This window comes from Neodiprion lecontei, chromosome 1, assembly GCF_021901455.1.
Source record: "Neodiprion lecontei isolate iyNeoLeco1 chromosome 1, iyNeoLeco1.1, whole genome shotgun sequence".
Classification (NCBI taxonomy): Eukaryota; Metazoa; Arthropoda; class Insecta; order Hymenoptera; family Diprionidae; genus Neodiprion; species Neodiprion lecontei.
The window spans coordinates 38688473-38706345 of NC_060260.1; the positions used below are offsets into that span (position 1 = coordinate 38688473).

At 37.7% G+C, this 17873-nt stretch overlaps 2 protein-coding genes across 3 annotated transcripts; one reads left to right on the top strand and one right to left on the bottom strand.

Moving 5' to 3' along the window:
• Positions 1 to 3576: 3576 nt before the first annotated feature.
• On the top strand, positions 3577 to 7383 carry LOC107223195 (putative GPI-anchor transamidase). Its single transcript, XM_015662808.2, has 4 exons — positions 3577 to 3768; positions 4142 to 4735; positions 6816 to 6926; positions 7088 to 7383. The coding sequence occupies exons 1-4, from the start codon at positions 3706 to 3708 to the stop codon at positions 7322 to 7324; spliced, it is 1005 nt and encodes a 334-aa protein (XP_015518294.1). The 5' UTR covers positions 3577 to 3705; the 3' UTR covers positions 7325 to 7383.
• A 4384-nt stretch (positions 7384 to 11767) lies between these two features.
• Positions 11768 to 15674, bottom strand: LOC107223192 (glucose dehydrogenase [FAD, quinone]). 2 transcript variants are annotated; one of them, XM_015662805.2, is made up of 7 exons: positions 15492 to 15674; positions 14037 to 14246; positions 13781 to 13909; positions 13150 to 13706; positions 12581 to 13028; positions 12106 to 12476; positions 11768 to 11966 (listed from the first exon to the last, which is right to left on the bottom strand). In XM_015662805.2, exons 1-7 carry the CDS (start codon positions 15556 to 15558, stop codon positions 11871 to 11873), a joined length of 1878 nt encoding a protein of 625 aa, XP_015518291.2. In that variant the 5' UTR covers positions 15559 to 15674; the 3' UTR covers positions 11768 to 11870. The 2 variants fall into 2 exon arrangements, with proteins under 2 accessions (XP_015518291.2, XP_046597874.1); XM_046741918.1 differs by having other exon boundaries at positions 13585 to 13706; positions 15492 to 15673.
• Positions 15675 to 17873: the final 2199 nt, after the last annotated feature.

Genomic DNA, 17873 nt, shown 5'->3' on the forward strand with positions numbered 1-17873 from the left:
TTTCCGTTGAAGAATTGTGGGTAAAATTGATGATCTATCAATCGTGAGAACAGAGCAATTAGACGCGGAGAATGTCAATCGGGAGTTCAATAAATTTCAGCTCACTTGACGCGCTAATTAAGGGTGACGATGGACGGTCATTCAAAGTGGCATGTACTTAATTGATCCGGAAAAATTAGGCGGATAAATAATGAAGCGCAATTGGTAAAGTCGAAAAGGACGCGAGGCCGAAACCGTCGACGACGAATTACTCGAGCGACGAGGAATCAGTTGGCACGTCGAGAATCTCGACGGGAGTGCAGCGAGCTCGGTGAGAGGTGAGAGATATATTATCTAAATTAGAGCTCTCGAGCTCTCGAGGTGCGCCTGTCTGCGCCGCCACTCGAAAAGCTTGTAAACACACGTTGCAATATTTACGATATGTTTATCCGCAAAGTGCCGGCAACACAGACGGCACAACATGTACCTCAAAGTCTTCTGCCGCTCCGGAAATAGACCGCTTGACGAATGCCTCGTAGCGACGCGAACGCGTGTATATAATTGTAACGCAGTGGTGCAAATTGCGGTCATTAATTATTCACACGGTACTGTTCAAGATCAGTAGATGATATCAAAATTACGATTATTTGGGATATTTTAACCCAATCGTTGATTAAATGCTCTGTATATGTATACTTGTTTCCTCAATCGCTACTTTGATAGTAAAAAAAATCTCACAGCCACATCAAAATTACTCTGACTGATCGATCGATTTTTTTAACGTCGGTGGTAAATTTTTTACGCTCTCAATTTTATCAATGACCACGCATAACTTGAATTAATTTTTTTTTCTTTCGTCATTTTGTGAACGGAAAATGGAGAAAATATTTTCTAAAATTTCAAAAATTGTACCTCGTCGCAAATTTTCGTGAAATAAAACAGAGATCTGAATGTTTAGTCAAACAATTTTTTCAATTCCAAATTTTCTACAAATATAACCTTTTGAAAATATAATATAATTATAGAAATAAAGGAATTAATAAATCTCTCTATATATATATACATATATGTATTCGTTATTATCTATGTACTTGCATGTGTAATCTACACGTACTATCGTATATTACGCGCGTGTATTTACAGGCAAAACAGGTAACAACTAAATTATGAATCTTATATTAATTATGCGAGAGGAAAATACGATATATTATACAGGTATATATATATATATCATACGAGGAAAATTAAAATAATAATAATAATAAGTAGAAACGTCCATATAGTTCCTGTAAGATACGAATCATACATAAACATTAATATAAATTATCAATCACCATATATATATATAATTCTCACTTTATACATTATATTCATTTTAAGCATTAGGCATATTAACTATCACTATTATTATTTCGCTTATTGCAATTATATTGAATGCCAGCGTTTTCACATTATTTAACAATAGGTGTATAATATAATTATATTGATTTCGTAATTATTCTTTATTATTATAACAATTCAGATAGCTACTTTATAATTATAATCCCTTAAATCAGTGTAACTAGCATTTCTATTTTAACAATATTTGTCAATTTTCGATTTAGATTACACCTGCCGAGTCGCAGCAAATATACATACATGTAAATGTATAATATACACGGTATAGGTGATGAATTTGTCGTGAATTGAAAAGTATAATAACGATTAGAAGAAGACAATAAGAGTAAATAGGTATGTATTTGTATAATAGCAAAGGTCAACGACGATTGTCCAACTGCAAATTTCATCAGCTTAAATTGTTATATATAGCGCTTGATTCTTAAATTATACGTATTTTTAATTCTACCCAAGTTTAAACGATATAGGTATACTGTATGGTATAACGAATCCATAAATGCAATTGCAATTATACCGAGCCATTAATAAGTCGAAATTGTACACAACGTGCACAATGGTGTAATTTATTTTTTCTCGACAAGCTCTAAATGAGAAGTAACTGCGTGGCGAAAAATCTGAAAAAAACCTGTATAAACGAAATAATGAAGAATTGATATTGCAGAAAAGCTTGCACACTATTTCAATTACAATTAATAATAACTTAGGACAATACCACCGCGCATTATATATTATACCTACGTATAAAATAAAATTACGATACCTACAGGTATTTATAGCTTACGAAGCAATAGTTCTCATATGATATCTGACATAGATACGATATTCAACTAGTAACCATTTAACTATCGCTCTACATACTGTAATAATTCAAAAACGTAAACTATATTGAAGATACGTGATATCCGACAAATGCGCGCCGCACTTGTCTTATCGCAATAAATAAATTGCTTACTCCGCGGTTTCTCCCTAAGGCAATTGACGCGACCCCGCAATGGGACTTCCGCTTGTAATAAATACCGTTGGTATATCAAGTATCGATATTCTTCGTTTGTTGAACAATCCTCTGCTTAACATCTGCATCATATTGATACATTTTATCGCCATATTTCTGTATAAATATGTCGTTATCTATCAAGTTGAAGTTGCGTTCATCAACGCACGTTGCAATCATTGTACATTGACTTTCGAGTGTCTAGAATCTCTGTGCATGGTGCAGATGTACACTTACAATCATTTTTTTTATTCAATGTTATCTAGAACCATTTATCTATAAATGTATCATACCATTATTTATCAAAGTGTACGCTTAATTTGTAAAAGATTTGCGAATGAATGTTGAATATGTTAATATTAATTATTATAATTACTCTCTAACAAACTAAATTATTTTATGTTTTGGAATATATGCACTAAAAAATGAAGAGCATATTTATTCATATATCTAACTGTATCAAAAGCGCGATGACGTATTTGCTTGATTTCAATTATTCAACAAGAATAGTTAAAAAATATTTAAGAAAAAATTTTGATGTGATCACATCTCAGTTGACTTTTCGACAATCGCCTTTTTTCGACAATCGACGTATTACAATGTTAAAATCCAAATTCTCATTTCCGTTGGATGATATTATATTGAGACGAGAATTAATAAATATTACAAATCGTCGTGGATGTTTTTTCAGTCGATGAAACGTATAACATTAAAAACAATACAGATTCAAACAGTAAATATATATATAGACATAAATACATTATATATTATAAATATATACATACTTTAAAGACTGTGGAACATTATATAGGTGTATAAATGTTTAAATAAATTATTATAACGTCGACATAATTATTTGGAACCGTGATTACGATAAATTTGTCGAGCAAATTCCTTCAATCTCTAATAGTACGGCCTGTTTCAGCTTACATCGTTCCAAAATTTTATCGAAATCTCGAATCTATAAACTAATGACTCTGGCATGAATTGTGAAATCACGTGATTTTCGACAAGATCAGCTGTTCATAATTAATGCGGCGTACAAATTGATAGCTTTCGAGCCAACCAATATCCGCGTAAGTGCACATGGTTGCCACTCTGCAGGCGTTAATTGACCGCGCCTAAGATACCGCAACCTTACATACACCGGTGCAATCGAAACACGCAGATTCGAGATAACAACTCTTCGATACCGGGAATCGAAATCTCGCACGCTGTCAGTTACAACATTTCGTGCGTCAAACAACGCGCACCTGACCAAGTGAAATACGCGACGAAACACCAGAATTGAAATGTGTGATATTTGTCTATAATACAATACACACAAAATAGTAAACATGCGATCTTGGGTGATACTTTTCACCCTCTCCACGTGTGTCTTATCCGCGTTTTCACTTGAGGTAAGATGAACAACACACAACTCGTATGGTTACAGGTCAAGCTTTAGGTTAGGGTCAACAAGCTTCAATGCCAAATCTCTTTTACTGTCAGGGCTTGAATTTATTTATGTAAATGTCCTGAGGTACGCCTCATGCTTGTCATTTCTACCGCGTCAAAATCCGATTTCATAATCAACGAATAACCGAATGATTCAAACGCAGACAAAGTTATAGGTTATAATTTTTTCCCTGCGACGTGAACATCGCCCAAAATCAACAACGATGCCGCTGTTATAAACTAAAATAATTTCTGTATCAATTTGTTGCACGGGATCGTAAGATCTTTGAACCTACCATGTCAGAAAAGTGGTGAATGTAAATGGAATTGTTTCAGGCAACAGAAACTGGACACTCGAACAATTGGGCGGTGTTAGTAGACACGTCGAGATTCTGGTTTAACTATCGACACGTAGCCAATGTCCTGTCGATATACCGAAGCGTGAAGCGTCTCGGCATACCGGATTCTCAGATAATATTAATGATAGCGGATGACATGGCGTGTAACCCGAGAAATCCTCGGCCTGCTACTGTTTTTAACAACGCGAAGCAGCACATAAACGTTTACGGCGACGACGTAGAGGTCGATTACAGGGGCTATGAAGTCACCGTGGAAAATTTTGTCAGGTTACTGACAGGCAGGCTTCCGCCTGAGACCCCTAGATCTAAAAAACTCCTCACCGACGAAGGGTCAAACATTTTAATATATCTTACTGGCCACGGTGGAGACGGATTTCTCAAATTTCAAGACTCTGAAGAGATAACCAGTCAGGAATTGGGAGATGCCTTAGAACAAATGTGGCAGAAGAGGAGATACCACGAAATTTTATTTGTCGTCGATACCTGCCAAGCGAGTTCTATGTACGAAAAATTTTACTCGCCTAACATATTAGCCGTGGCGTCCAGTTTGGTCGGAGAAGACTCCTTGTCGGTAAGTATTTAGTTCTAAATTTAAACCATACTTTGATTACAGTTTTTCAATGTTTTGTAATGTTTTTTATTGTCATTTGAGCGCAGCTATTAATGATGCGTGTGAAGTTAGCATATCATTTCTAAGCATATCAAAAATTAGATGGAGTTCTATTTGCATCCAACCGAGTTTTATAGCTCCTGATAGTTTTCAACAATAGTTCTGATCGTTTATTACAAAAAAACGAAAGTTGAAAAAATGATATGCTAACTTCGCATAGCATATCACTATTTCGACACTTACTTCTGTTGGACTTTTTAGTATTCAGTGAGTTCTATAGTTCTATAAACAAAACTCGAGGAGTTCTGTCAGAAAAACCATGGAAATTTGTTTTGTTCTATTTAAAAAATTTATAAACCATATTTTGAATGTACGATCATGATATGCAGAAGCTTTTACGGGAGTTCCAGGCTTTGATAATTTTTGACATTGTAGTATTTGTGTTTGTGAACAATCTTCCGAAGAGTTCCGGCCCTTGAGCATCGCTGAATATAATTATAAAAAATTATCAACTTTTGTGATATGCTGTTGCTTCTACGTGAGTTCTATGCTTTCATCACGATTTTAATGCCAGAAGGTCGTATAATTTTTTTTTTTCGGTTCGTTCAGTAATCCATGAATACTTATAAATCAACTGAAACTGTAAAATTCGAAATCTTTCAAGTTTCAATGGATCTATGTATATTTATGACTTTTCAGGCGAATCCAGAAAAAAAAAAAAATTATACGATCTTCCGACGTTAGTAACGCGATGTATTGTTAGACAATTCTGACAGAACTCCTCGAGTTTTGTTTATGGAATTATAGAGCTCACCGAATACTAAAAAATCCAACAGAAGTGTTTTTTTTTTCTAATAAATGAGCAAAGCTATTGTTGAAAACTATCATGAACTATAGAACTCAGTTGGATGCAAATAGAACTCCATCTAATTTTTGATATGCTGAGAAATGATATGCTAACTTCATACACATCTATTAATGCTATTCTTGCCTTTTATCCCCTCATCTTTGGCCCTGGACTGTTTAATTCCTTAACATCGATTCGACTATTGAACGGAAATTTGTAAACCATTGAATTTGATTCCCCATGGCTATGCCATAATAATGCTGGATTATTTTTCGAAATTCCTGACTTGCAGCATGCGTACAAATTAAAAATAGGGCCTCTCAGTTTTTGCACAACATTAAATACGACATGTATTTTGTCTTCTTCGTTTTTTATCGCTAAATTTAAATTTCAACAGATTTGAAGATCTGAAGTAAATATGTATTTCAATTTCAATTTGCTGAAATTTAAAAACCCGCCTTGTGTAACTTCTAATTTAAAACATAAGATTTATGAGTCTCGGTTGATTTAAACAACACGGAATTATTGTATCTTGGCTCGTGCGAGATCAAAGGTGGCTGTCTGACGGGAAGATTTTATCTTATACTTCCAAGTTGACTTAAATATAACAAGAAATTGGTTCGCGAAATAAACTATCATACGTACAAAGCATACCACTAAAACAAATATGAAAAAATTATCTTCAAACCCCTTCTACCACTTTACTTTTTCTCTCTTTTAACCAACAATTTTATGGTCTAAAATCATTTAGAATTTATACTTTCAATAAAATATAAGTTCAAGAAATTGCTAAGCATAAATAGGCAATGTCATTCGTAAATCTTCTATTTCATCGTGATTAACTCAATTACAAAAATAAAAAAAAAATAAAATAAAAACATATATTTGATGATTATTTAGTATGCGACGACACCAGCCGCACTAAACTTTCAGTTCGCGGAGAGATCAATTCAGCTTTAACGATTACTTTAAATAAACCAAAATACATCGCGCCACTCACAATCAGTCATGCTTATCGCTGACTGTTGAAAAGAAGCATTTTTTATTTCATTTTATGATCAAATTCGGAGGCTTCAGCGTAATGATTCATGTAATGGTATCGTTAACGAAATCCGGTCTTTTCCGTCTTACCGCAGAGATATCATTTACGCGGTTAAACGACTGTCCCTATTCATAAATATATCTTCTTTCCAGCATCACGTCGATCCGGCAATCGGAGTTTACATAATCGATCGTTACACCTATTACGCATTGGACTTTCTGGAAACGGTAGAACCTTCGAGTTCTAAAACGCTGAGCGAATTCGTGAGTATAAATAATTCTTAGCTCGATATGTCCGCGAAAAATGAACAAACAATTTAGAGAAAAATATTTTATTATTAAACTGAATTCCAGTTAATCGCGGTTCAATTGAATTCTCAAAACGTCTGTCTATCTCCTAACCATTTATAATTTTTTCCCCGCAGCTAAAGGTGTGTCCGAAAAGATTTTGCATATCAACTGTCGGTGTGAGAAAAGACCTCTTCAGAAGGGATCCAAAGAACGTGCCGGTCACCGACTTTTTCGGATCTCTCAGACCCGTCGAGTTGACTACGAGCACCGTAAACGTCAGTCCGGTTCAACTGAACAATACTAATTCGCCAAAGAAACCTGTGATCAAGTACAAATACGTCGATCAATTTCCCGACTTGTCGTACGTATAGTGTAGATAAATAATTGATCGCCGACTATAAGCGATAAATAATATAAAAACTGTACCGTACATTTGTTTGTGTGTGTTTTTTTTTTATTTTATTTTTTTTTCTAACCTCTGTTTCGTTCGTTCTACTTCCGACCTTGATCCTGAGCTGCACTATATATCTTTATCATTGTCACATGTCCAAATACGTATGTATTTTTAATCGATCAATCACCAAAATCAGCCTTCACCTAGTCTTCGCTGTTCATGAATGGTCGTTGTACATAAGTAATCATGAATGCATCTGTGTACATCGTACAACGTTATTCAATCGGCGATGACGTTTGGTTTACGTTCCTTATCAGCTATTAGCGCTGATTATTCGTCGTCTGTTCATCCGCGTGAACCAACACTTACGCGGTACAACGACAAAAATAACGATAAGTAACGAACGTGGTCCAAACGAATCGTAGATTTTTCCTTGACGAAGAAAGATAACTATAAGTCACGTCAAACGTGGTTGAAAAACAGTCGCTTCAGTCAGCGATAAGATTCGTGACATTTAAATTTTTCCGCTTTGCTACTTTTCCGGTTGCGATCGGAGCCAATTATGGATAGAAGAGTGACTTGTGATAAGTTATGATCGAAGAGCGGATTGTGATCTAAAAATGCCATAATATCGCAAATACACGTCAAAATCTCACTTGAGCAAGGATCGGTGTAGATATTATATTTCGTTTCCGCTTTATGAAGTATTTTTTTCTTTTACGTATCCGAAAATTTCGTCTCTAATTGCTTTGCAACGAATTTCGAACAATAATTTATGTTACGTTTAGTCCGAAATAATCTGTACCAATTTCGTGTGACGAAATATGATTGAATTTCCTACGTCATGCAACATGTTAGAGCTGTATATGAATATCACGAAAAGCCTTATGTCTTTATACGGAGAAGCGTTTACTATCAGTAGAAAAAATAATTTCTCGAAAGAAAGGCTGACATGATTGATTCCTCTTATTTTTCATTCCCGATCACGAAAAAGATACGTGTGAAAATAGTCCCGCCCAACATTGGTACACATCCATACACCTACACGTGTAAACGATAAAAGTCACACAAGCTTTGACGCAATTATTATTTCTAGTAATTTCAATTGCGTTGTATCCTAAGGTCAGTTAGCTATCGTACGAGGAAAAAACAAATGCCCAGATCGTATAAGTAATTATATAAAGTCATGAACAAATCTTAAAGGCCGCCTCGTAAACATTTTCTGATGTCATCGCTGGATACTCGGTATATATTCGGTAATTCTATCTAGACGATTCGATAGCAAACTTTCTGCGGTAAAACACTTTTAACGTTTACTTTCTTGCTGTATGCACGATACTGAAATAGGAAGTTCGAAGGTGGAAACGAAGATTACGAATCTCGTATAAATTGAACTGAAAATGTGATGCGATGTGAGTGGATTAGGAGTTTATTCATTTTTGAATTGTATTTTTTGTAGCTAAGCTATTTAAACTGACGAAAACTTGAAAAAATGAGTTTCGAATTTGAAGGAAATCGACAAGTCGAAATATACGTGAATCAATTTGGCTGAAGATAAATAAATATTCTGCTTGTTTTTCCTCCCGTTGAATTAAAGTTTTCCTATTATCAGATCGGTCACGGTCAGTTAGCCCTGACCGTTCGACCCTGCTGTATTAGGTCAAGAAGCGCGGGTATACCGAGTACTGAGCGAATGATGATTCTTCGTAATTAAGGTGATAACGAAAAAACTGGAATATATATAAGCGTGACATCTCGTCGAGAAGAGCCAGTAACGACTCTACAAAAATTCCGTACACATCTTAATCGCGTATATAATATACGTTGTTGTACGAATTCCCGTGATTCAAATAATTTTCGTCCAGTTCGAGAAGGACAATTCTTGATCTAATAATCTGCGTATACAAGTTTTCCGAACAAATCGTAGGGCAACTTATCGTCAGGATATTAACGCTTCTCTGAAATCAAATTCGTGCAGAATATTTCAGCTAAGCGTTCAAAAAAATTCAACGGTGAGTAAAAATCATCATTCAATAAATCTGATAATTTCTAAACACTCTCAAGAATTCTTGGATAAGATTTAAAAGAAAATCTTTAACTTTTCACATCGGTGGGTGAATTTTGATACGTCTGAAATTTGTGAAATCATATTTTTTTTTTTAAATTCATATTTCTGAGCAGAGTTTCCGCTCTCCGCTTGTTCACCTTTTGAAGGGAATACGAATTGAAAATTCCCGCGTCGTTTGCAGGTTGAAAATGAAGGCGGGAATTTCAACGGTATGTTTGACTCTGTTCGCCCTGGTTAACGTGGCATGGTCTTTGCCTCTGTCGGGGAACCAGGACTTTGTACCTGCGAACATCGTCGCCAAAGAATCGATGCCCATATATCATCCGATGGAACCGGCGAACTACATTTTCGCACGAGAACCGTACCTCTCACGTCCGGTGTGCGTGAAGGAGGGATACTTCCGGGATCCTTACAATTGCGGCAAGTTTTACGAATGCGAAGCAGCCAAAGCCGTGCCAAACGCGCTCTACTGCCAACAGGGATTCAGTTTTAATACGGAAACGAATTGGTGCGACTATCCGGAATACGTAAAATGCTAGCGGAACATTTATTCTTATACGTATGTAGGTATAACGTGTGCGCATGTGCGATATGCTGCAAAGATTGTAGAACAAATCACTTTTTGTACGTCGATGCAGCTTGACATATCTCTTCGAGCCTCTCTGTCGACGATGGCTGATGAGAATTCCTGTATTCTTTTAACGTAAGACTTACATGTGTAATCTTTTTTAAATTATTTCAATAAACAGTATAAATTATTTTTGTTAAACGTATGATATTCCTTCACATTCCTTCGACAATCTTGTTAGTCACGTTTTTCATATCACAGAGTCACGATTATTCTTAAATCAATACGATTTTTCTTCGTAGTATCATTCATATTTTATTTCGTTTCATCGGTAAATACTTTGTTCTATAATATCTATCACCAGAGGCCAAATTGGACGCCTCCCGGTCCCAACAACTTCGCGTAACTTGCGTTTTCGGTTAGGCTTCTGCGGCTGAAAAACCCATTGTTGATTAACAACTCGACGCTAAGTCATTGCCCATTCAATCAACGCTAGATTCATTCGAATTTTTTATTCTATTTGTCCTGATCATGACAACCTTCGTAGCAGTTTCGTCTTGTGTTTGGATTAAGCACTAGGCTATCTATGTCCAGTGTACCACTCAACTTTATCACGCTATAGATAACATTTACAACACATTATTTTTTTTTTGCTATCGCTTATGTTTCGAGTAGTTGGGTAATTGCTTGACGAATTGCACAGTAGAGACTCTATTTCGATGAGTAAAATTTGTTAAACTACAATGTTTCCGATAATCAATTTTTTCCGCTACCCTTAAAGATTTTAACGTAAGACCAAAGGTCAGTATTATATCCCATTGTTGATCTCACTTGCGAATCTATTTACAACTAATCGTTCGTAAGTCGAAAGACAAGCAGCGCATTTTCAATATAGTTTTGTGTTAAGGCGTGACTACTTACACTTTTCAAAATGAGCTAGCGTAAGCCTACTCATTGTCAGCCATAGCGTGTAAAACTCAGTGAACATCCGCATGCTTGCGACTGATAATAAGTCAAAAATCGCAAGTGAACCTCGTAAAACGAAAATGAGATTCAGGCGTGAATAAACTTGTTTGTCCGGTGATTATCGCCTCATGAGAAACCCGTTTCCCTGGACGACACACGATGTATTTCATGCCTAATCGTAAGTGGTCCTTAATTTCAATTCTCAACTTCTCTTGTGGTCACACGATTTCCTTGCACCAAATTCTCACTAGTGCAGATTACAAATACACGTTAAGTCACACGCGAGCTTTTTTGCAAGGATATTATGATAAACGTGTAAATAGAGATTGAGATAAGTACGAAAACGTGACTTGTTTCAATTCTTTCCTCTTTTTCAAATAATCGATTCATTTTTTGTAAATTAAGCTTCAATCTTATACCCAGTCTGAAAAGGAAGCGATATTTGTTTTACGGTGTAGATTAAATTAAAAAGAGCATCAAATTCAATTTCATTCGCGAAACAAAATGAGTAAACAACCAATGAATGAGAAAGCGTAAATGTGACTAATAAAAAACATTGAACTGCAGCGCAGATTAAGTATAGCTTGCGGAAGATGGCTTTATATTCAACGGTGCACGTTTCGATTTTTGATGACTAATCTTCGCCGTCAGAGGTAAACATGTAAGTAAAATCAAGCAAGGGTGATGCAGTTTTACTGTAAAATATCGGAACTCATTTTTTTGTTCAGTTATACCTTGAAATTGAGTGAATTTTTGTAGTAGTTGTCTCCTGTACACGTGAATATTCCCACATGACGTGTGGGTTATTAAAAACGTAGTTTATTGATGAAAATATATTTTTTTTTTTTTTCAATTTCAGTAACTATTTTTACATCCTTCGGTACTGCGGACAAGTTACATTATACCGTATTATGAAAAATATTACATTGCATCTGTATAATTCCAATCTTGCTTGATCATGTGCGCAGCTCGTTCTCCAATCATGACGCAAGTTGATCCAATATTAGCACTAGTCACCTGAAAGTAAAATTATGCCACTGTCATTCATAGGTCTGTCAACGAACTTCATAAATGATTAGCAGGGCTCGTAGACGAGGTATACCTATTTCGTCTTGAAATCAAAGAATGAATCGAAGTACGTCGTCTGGGTACTTACCTGCGGCATAATAGAAGCGTCCGCCACGCGTAGTCCCTGTATTCCGTAGACTCGAAGCCGAGGGTCAACAACAGCAAGTAGGTCCGACGATGGGCCCATTTTGCAAGAGCCTGCGATGTGAAATTCCCCAGAAGCACTGTAATGAACTGCGCACTCCCAGTATTCCGTGCTAGCAAAAGTGTAATTTGAGCAGACCTCGAGAGGTGTTGCGGTAAAAGTCGTGTTGTAGGCTTTCAAGGCCGTTGTATTGACCAATTCCAGTGAATACTCGATGGCTTTGACAACCCCAGAAACGTCGTCAGGATCGCAGAGATAGTTTACCCAGATTGAAGGATGCTCAAAAGGATCCGATGAAGCCAGACTGATTCTTCCTGGAACACAAAATATCTGCAGTTGATTTACGGGCTTGTAGCTCTCTTTTCCTAAATTATGCGTTGGAGAGTATAGTTGCGAGAATTCAGGAAGTCAGGAGTACCTCTGCATTTCGGATGCTCGTAACCGGCCCAAAAATTGATTTCGCGTTGACCGTCGCCTATCCAATCGGCTACGCAAGCGGCAGTATAACCGTAGCCGTATATATGAATATCCGGAAGGTCGGGTGTAGTAATTCCGGATGGTAGGGCGCCGATTACTTGACCAAGTTCGGTGCTGGACATCGGTCCAGTCTGGAAGCCGATGTACTCAGCAAGAGCAGCCCAATTGTTGTAGACGTCAAGCTCATTGATGGTCAACGCAATCGGGAATAATAAATGATCATGGAAATTCATGCCGACGCCAGGTAAATCGTGGACCACGTCGATTCCCATGGATTTTAAATCTTCTTCCGGCCCAACTCCAGAGAGGAGTAGAAGATGAGGAGACTCAACGGCACCTGCGGAGAGGATGACTTCCTTGGATGCGTTTACCGTGTACAACATCTCGTCCTGGGGAAAGTTTATGGAGGTCAGTCGACTTGCATTGATGACGTTTGAAATAAAGAAACCATACGTGGATAAATTAATTAATTTCAATTCCCTGGCCTAACATTGGCATTGGCATTATCACTTTGTAATATTCAACGCCGACTGCTTGTCCATTCTCGATTACGACCCTCGTGCAGGTGGAGTTCAGAGTGATGTGGAGATTTGTGCGGTTTCTGATTGGTCGCAGATAAGCCGCGGCGCTACTGCGTCTCGCACCGTGGTGGGTCATTGTTTGGAATACAGCGAAGCCAATACTATCATTTCCATTGAGGTCATTGCTGACCCCGAAGCCCGCCTCTTCGGCCGCCTCGAGTATTGCATTTGCAAAAGGTGGTTTGGACGGAAGTCTTTCGACAAAAAGCGGTCCATCCGTGCCGTGATACTCTCGACCAACACTATCGATATCAGCATTATTTTCGGACATCTTAAAAAATGGCAAGACTTCATCCCACGACCATCCCTCGTTACCCATTGCAGCCCATTCATCGAATATGTACGGGCTGCCGCGCATGTATACCATATCATTGTGCATCATGCTTCCACCGAGAGCTTTGGCTGCAGAGATCTGACAACTACCATTCGAACTGAGACAGGCGTAGCTCTCGTTTGTCGACTGGTATCCCCACTCGATAGATGATTCTATCAAAATGAGATTCACAGATTTTTTGAACTTCTTAGCGAAACAGGATTTTTGAATGTGCTGGTACACCTACCGGATATTAGGAAAGAAAAACCAGGAACCGATGCACCTACTGGTTCCTCCGGGCCCGCCTCAACAAGCAGAACCTTCCAGGACGAATTTTCACTGAGTCTTGCAGCAACGACAGAACCGGCTGCTCCACCTGTGAACGAAATAAGTACAGGAGATTGCACTCGTATTCTCCTTACCTTGTACAACTCGCGAAGGATCGATGCGTATCGAAATCCTTCCTGTCATATGAACAGTCCTTAGTTTATAAAGTATCTCACCCCCCACTACGATGAAGTCATACTCGGCATCCGGAGTATGGATAGGTGTGATGCGTTCGCAGGTTTGAGCGATTTCTTGTTTCCTACCCACAAATGTCTCTAGAATCGACAGAAAGAGATCGTAGGAGGTGTCATTACACATACTGGCCAGGCTCGGGCCCGGAAAGCTCGCATTGCAGGTTTCCGGCGAAGTGTAGTTGTACTCCGTCCCTATAACAGACGAGTCGAAACGAGCAAATGGCTTATCAGCGATTGCGAGGTAATTTAGTACACACAAGAATCGCCTTGGTTACAAATCATTGCCCGTGGACTTTATCAGGAACCTTAAGATCAAAATGATCATACATTATCGTACGTCGTATCATACATCATACATACATAGTATTAAAGTTCGAAATAAAATTTTGGATGCTCGGATGTTCAGAAAGTGACGTCACCCAAAATTTGTTCTCACTTGACGTCATCCATCTATAATAATCGTCGACGACGAAAATCAGCTAACCGAATTCCTCAGTCTGGAAACAACCGCGCGGTAGAGAGGACGTACGAGAATCGCGCTCCGCAGATTTCGAGTACCGGGTTCTCTACCTCCGTGGTTCCTGCACTCCGGGTTCGCTTCTTGGTGCAACTCGAGTTCCAGGACAAGCGCTCTGTAGTTTCTATGCTCCAGGTCCGCTACCTGGTGAAACTCGACTTTTAGGTCAAGCGCTCGGTAATTTCTGCACTCCAGGTCCGCTACCTGGTGAAATTCGACTTCCGGGACAAGCGCTCCGTGGTTCCTTATAGTTCCTACGCTCCAGGTGATTTACCTGATGAATTGCGAGTTTCAGCTCTTCTACCAGGCGAATTTCGTCGCAGACGCACTGCTACTTACGCCCTCATTTTCTGGATTCGTGTGCCGGTTTCCATGAAACAAACAATTTCTACGTTTGCACGACCGTCCTGCGCTCGATCTTCCATCCTTTTTGTCAAAAACACATCGCTTGCTACTCTGGCTCATTTTCTTGTATTTCAAAATTTCTTGACTGGCAAAATTATCTTAGCTTCGCAAAGGTTTAACGTAGACTGAGCATAATCTAATAATCGAATAACCAGTTCGTATGACCTGCCGCGACAGGCCCGGTGCACTGTCTCACTAAAATTCGCGCAACTTCCATAATTCTTTAAATTTTTTATTGATTATGGGCTTAAAATATTCTTAGAAGATGGGGCTATTGAAATATGCAAAAAAAAAAAATCAACGGTTTTCTGAGAATTAATAAGTGTATATACCCCCTTAAACGACAGAGTTTTTAGTGATTTGAGTTTCTCGCAACCCCTATAGCTTTTAAAGTAATGTGAAAGTTCAGCATTAAATCCAATAGTTTATTTTTGGTGAGAATTTATGTACAACTTGTTACTTGTTAGAGGAACAAAACGTGATTAGGTATACGTCTAATTTACCCACATACTTACAGTCACGGGAATATGTGAAATCGAATCCGCTCAGCCACAGTAAGAAATATGTAGTGAACATCCACATATTTGCAAGTAATAATGAATCAAATCTCACTGTAATGAGCTCAGTACATTGGGAACGGTATTCGATCGTAAGTAGTCTAACACAGGTTTCAATATGTTCATATTTATACTGCCCCCTTAAAGTTACATCCATCCGCTGTTTATATCTGAATATTCACAAACCTGCGTAACTGTCGCATTATTGTTTATCGCCCCGTAAATTGTACGGAAAGTGTTTTCCGGCACGATGCACTACATACTTCGTGCCTGAGTAGTCCTTGAATCCAACTGTCAACACTTGCGGTTACACGATTTTCGTGATTAAAATTCCGGCTAACGCAAATATCAAATTATGAATGCTCGCAGTTTCAATCACGCGCAAGCTCTTCCGCAAATATTATTACAGCATAAACTTGTAAATATTTTATATTAGTAAATGCAATAAGTATATATACTTTGCATTCCAAAATGACTCTTGATTCTTCTCTCTTCCCAAATATTAGATTTATTTTGTATACTCTGTCAAAAAACGTACGGTTTACTGCATCGATACTACAATTGGAAGAACATTGAACTCACTTTCACTGTGTACATCTATTGTATTATCAAGTACAAAACAAATAAATGAAGGACGTGATCATGGTTTATAAAATACGTTGAAGTATGACGGACAGATGATTTCTTCGAAGCAGCTCTGCTATTCCTGCATTCAATCTCCGATAGCGCACGTCTTGAGTTTGAAATTACCAAACTTTGCGTTTCAATTGAGATATGTATGAACAAAATTAATAACGATAATACAGTCACAGCCTATAGTCATAATTCGTTCTGGTCACCCTGAAACTGGCTGACATTCGACTTGAAAATCACCCATCGCCTAGTTGCGACAAAAATAAAAAGAACGTAGCATTCGCTCTATTAGAAGACTTTTAATCTGCCGTAAACTATGAATATATTAAATATCACTGGCGCTGTTGAGACTCGGGCTTAATCTACACAGATCCGGTACGTAAAGTTAGTTCTTTGAATTAGAATGACTGTTACTTTTGGCACTAGAGAACAAACTCGAAGCACGTGGATCAGGGCGTTCACAAACGAATATTATCCCTGCAGATGCCCTAAAAGTCGTCAGTTTCGATGCTCCGAACCATGGCGCCTTCGAGCCTCATCTTTTTGGCGTATTTTGCCTTTTCCGTGATACTCCTGCGGTTTCGAAAGTCACAATGGGACATAAATGTGATGGTAAGTAATTTGGAGCTACAATTAACGATCAAATACTCATTCGACGTTGTCGTAGCTGACCCACTGATTGCCGTTGTGGGCATAAGGCACCCGCTGCTGCTCGTCCCAAGCTGTAGTCCACGTGGGCTTTACCTCTGGTTCCCAGATCTCGTTGTATCCCAGCATTCCGCGTTGCCTGGTTCTCTAGAATCGACAGAAAGAAATCGTACGAGGTGTCATTACACATACTGGCCAGGCTCGGACCCGGGAAGCTCGCATTGCAGGTTTCCGGCGAAGTGTAGTTGTACTCCGTTCCTATAACAGACGAGTCTAGTTGAAAGTGCACGAGAATTTTCGAGAATACCAATAATCAATACACATCAAATTGATCAGATTACACCACAATATAAATTTCATTCGGTGCACCGATTATTTTCAGACAAATTATTTGCGATGAAACAACAAACTGTCACGGATCAGGTTTTGTATACAAATTCCAACTTTTAACATGCAGTAGTAAGGCGACTAGTATTGTAATTATGTGAAACAGTTCTCGAACGTTTCTGAAATATTTCATGTAAATATGCCTGATATGTTATCGAAATTTTTTGAATGTGAAGATATTTCTACCATATTTTTATAATGTTGCAGTGAAATATAACATCAACCTGTTCCGATCTAAGATTTTTGAAATGTTTCAAAAATATTTTAAAATTAATAAAGTTGGATCCAAAATTTTCTGAATCTGAAATTCAACACAGTGGCCCGAATTCGAAGTACAGCGTCGTTTTCACTAACACATTTGATGATAGATTCTTACACGCGATATTCATGAAAATCACAGAAAAAAATTGTATCAGCGGAATTATAAAATATTGCCGCATGTTGAAAGTAACGAATGAGTATGAGAAATCATGTTTTTATAGTTGACCAAGCTCAGGTTGCAGCTCCGACGAAATTGATGAACATGTAAGTGTACTTTATAGTATAGAAAAAAGGATTTGATATCACCACACGCATAGGTATTTCATTAGGATTTTTCAAAATTACGACGAATAACTTTACTTTGATGTAGTTTGTTCTAGTGAGGGATGAATGAATTATAAAACTGACAAT

What these genes read in the sequence shown, in the direction of transcription:
- LOC107223192 (XM_015662805.2), bottom strand. Translation starts at nt 15,558, where the DNA reads ATGTGGATGTTCACTACATATTTCTTACTGTGGCTGAGCGGATTCGAT. An exon ending in TTTCACATATTCCCGTGACT is followed by an intron (nt 14,247 to 15,491) that starts GTAAGTATGTGG and finishes CGTCTGTTATAG; the next exon opens with GGACGGAGTACAACTACACT. An exon ending in CGAGCATCCGAAATGCAGAG is followed by an intron (nt 12,477 to 12,580) that starts GTACTCCTGACT and finishes TTTGTGTTCCAG; the next exon opens with GAAGAATCAGTCTGGCTTCA.
- LOC107223195 (XM_015662808.2), top strand. Translation starts at nt 3,706, where the DNA reads ATGCGATCTTGGGTGATACTTTTCACCCTCTCCACGTGTGTCTTATCC. An exon ending in TCGGAGAAGACTCCTTGTCG is followed by an intron (nt 4,736 to 6,815) that starts GTAAGTATTTAG and finishes TCTTCTTTCCAG; the next exon opens with CATCACGTCGATCCGGCAAT. An exon ending in CTAAAACGCTGAGCGAATTC is followed by an intron (nt 6,927 to 7,087) that starts GTGAGTATAAAT and finishes TTTTCCCCGCAG; the next exon opens with CTAAAGGTGTGTCCGAAAAG.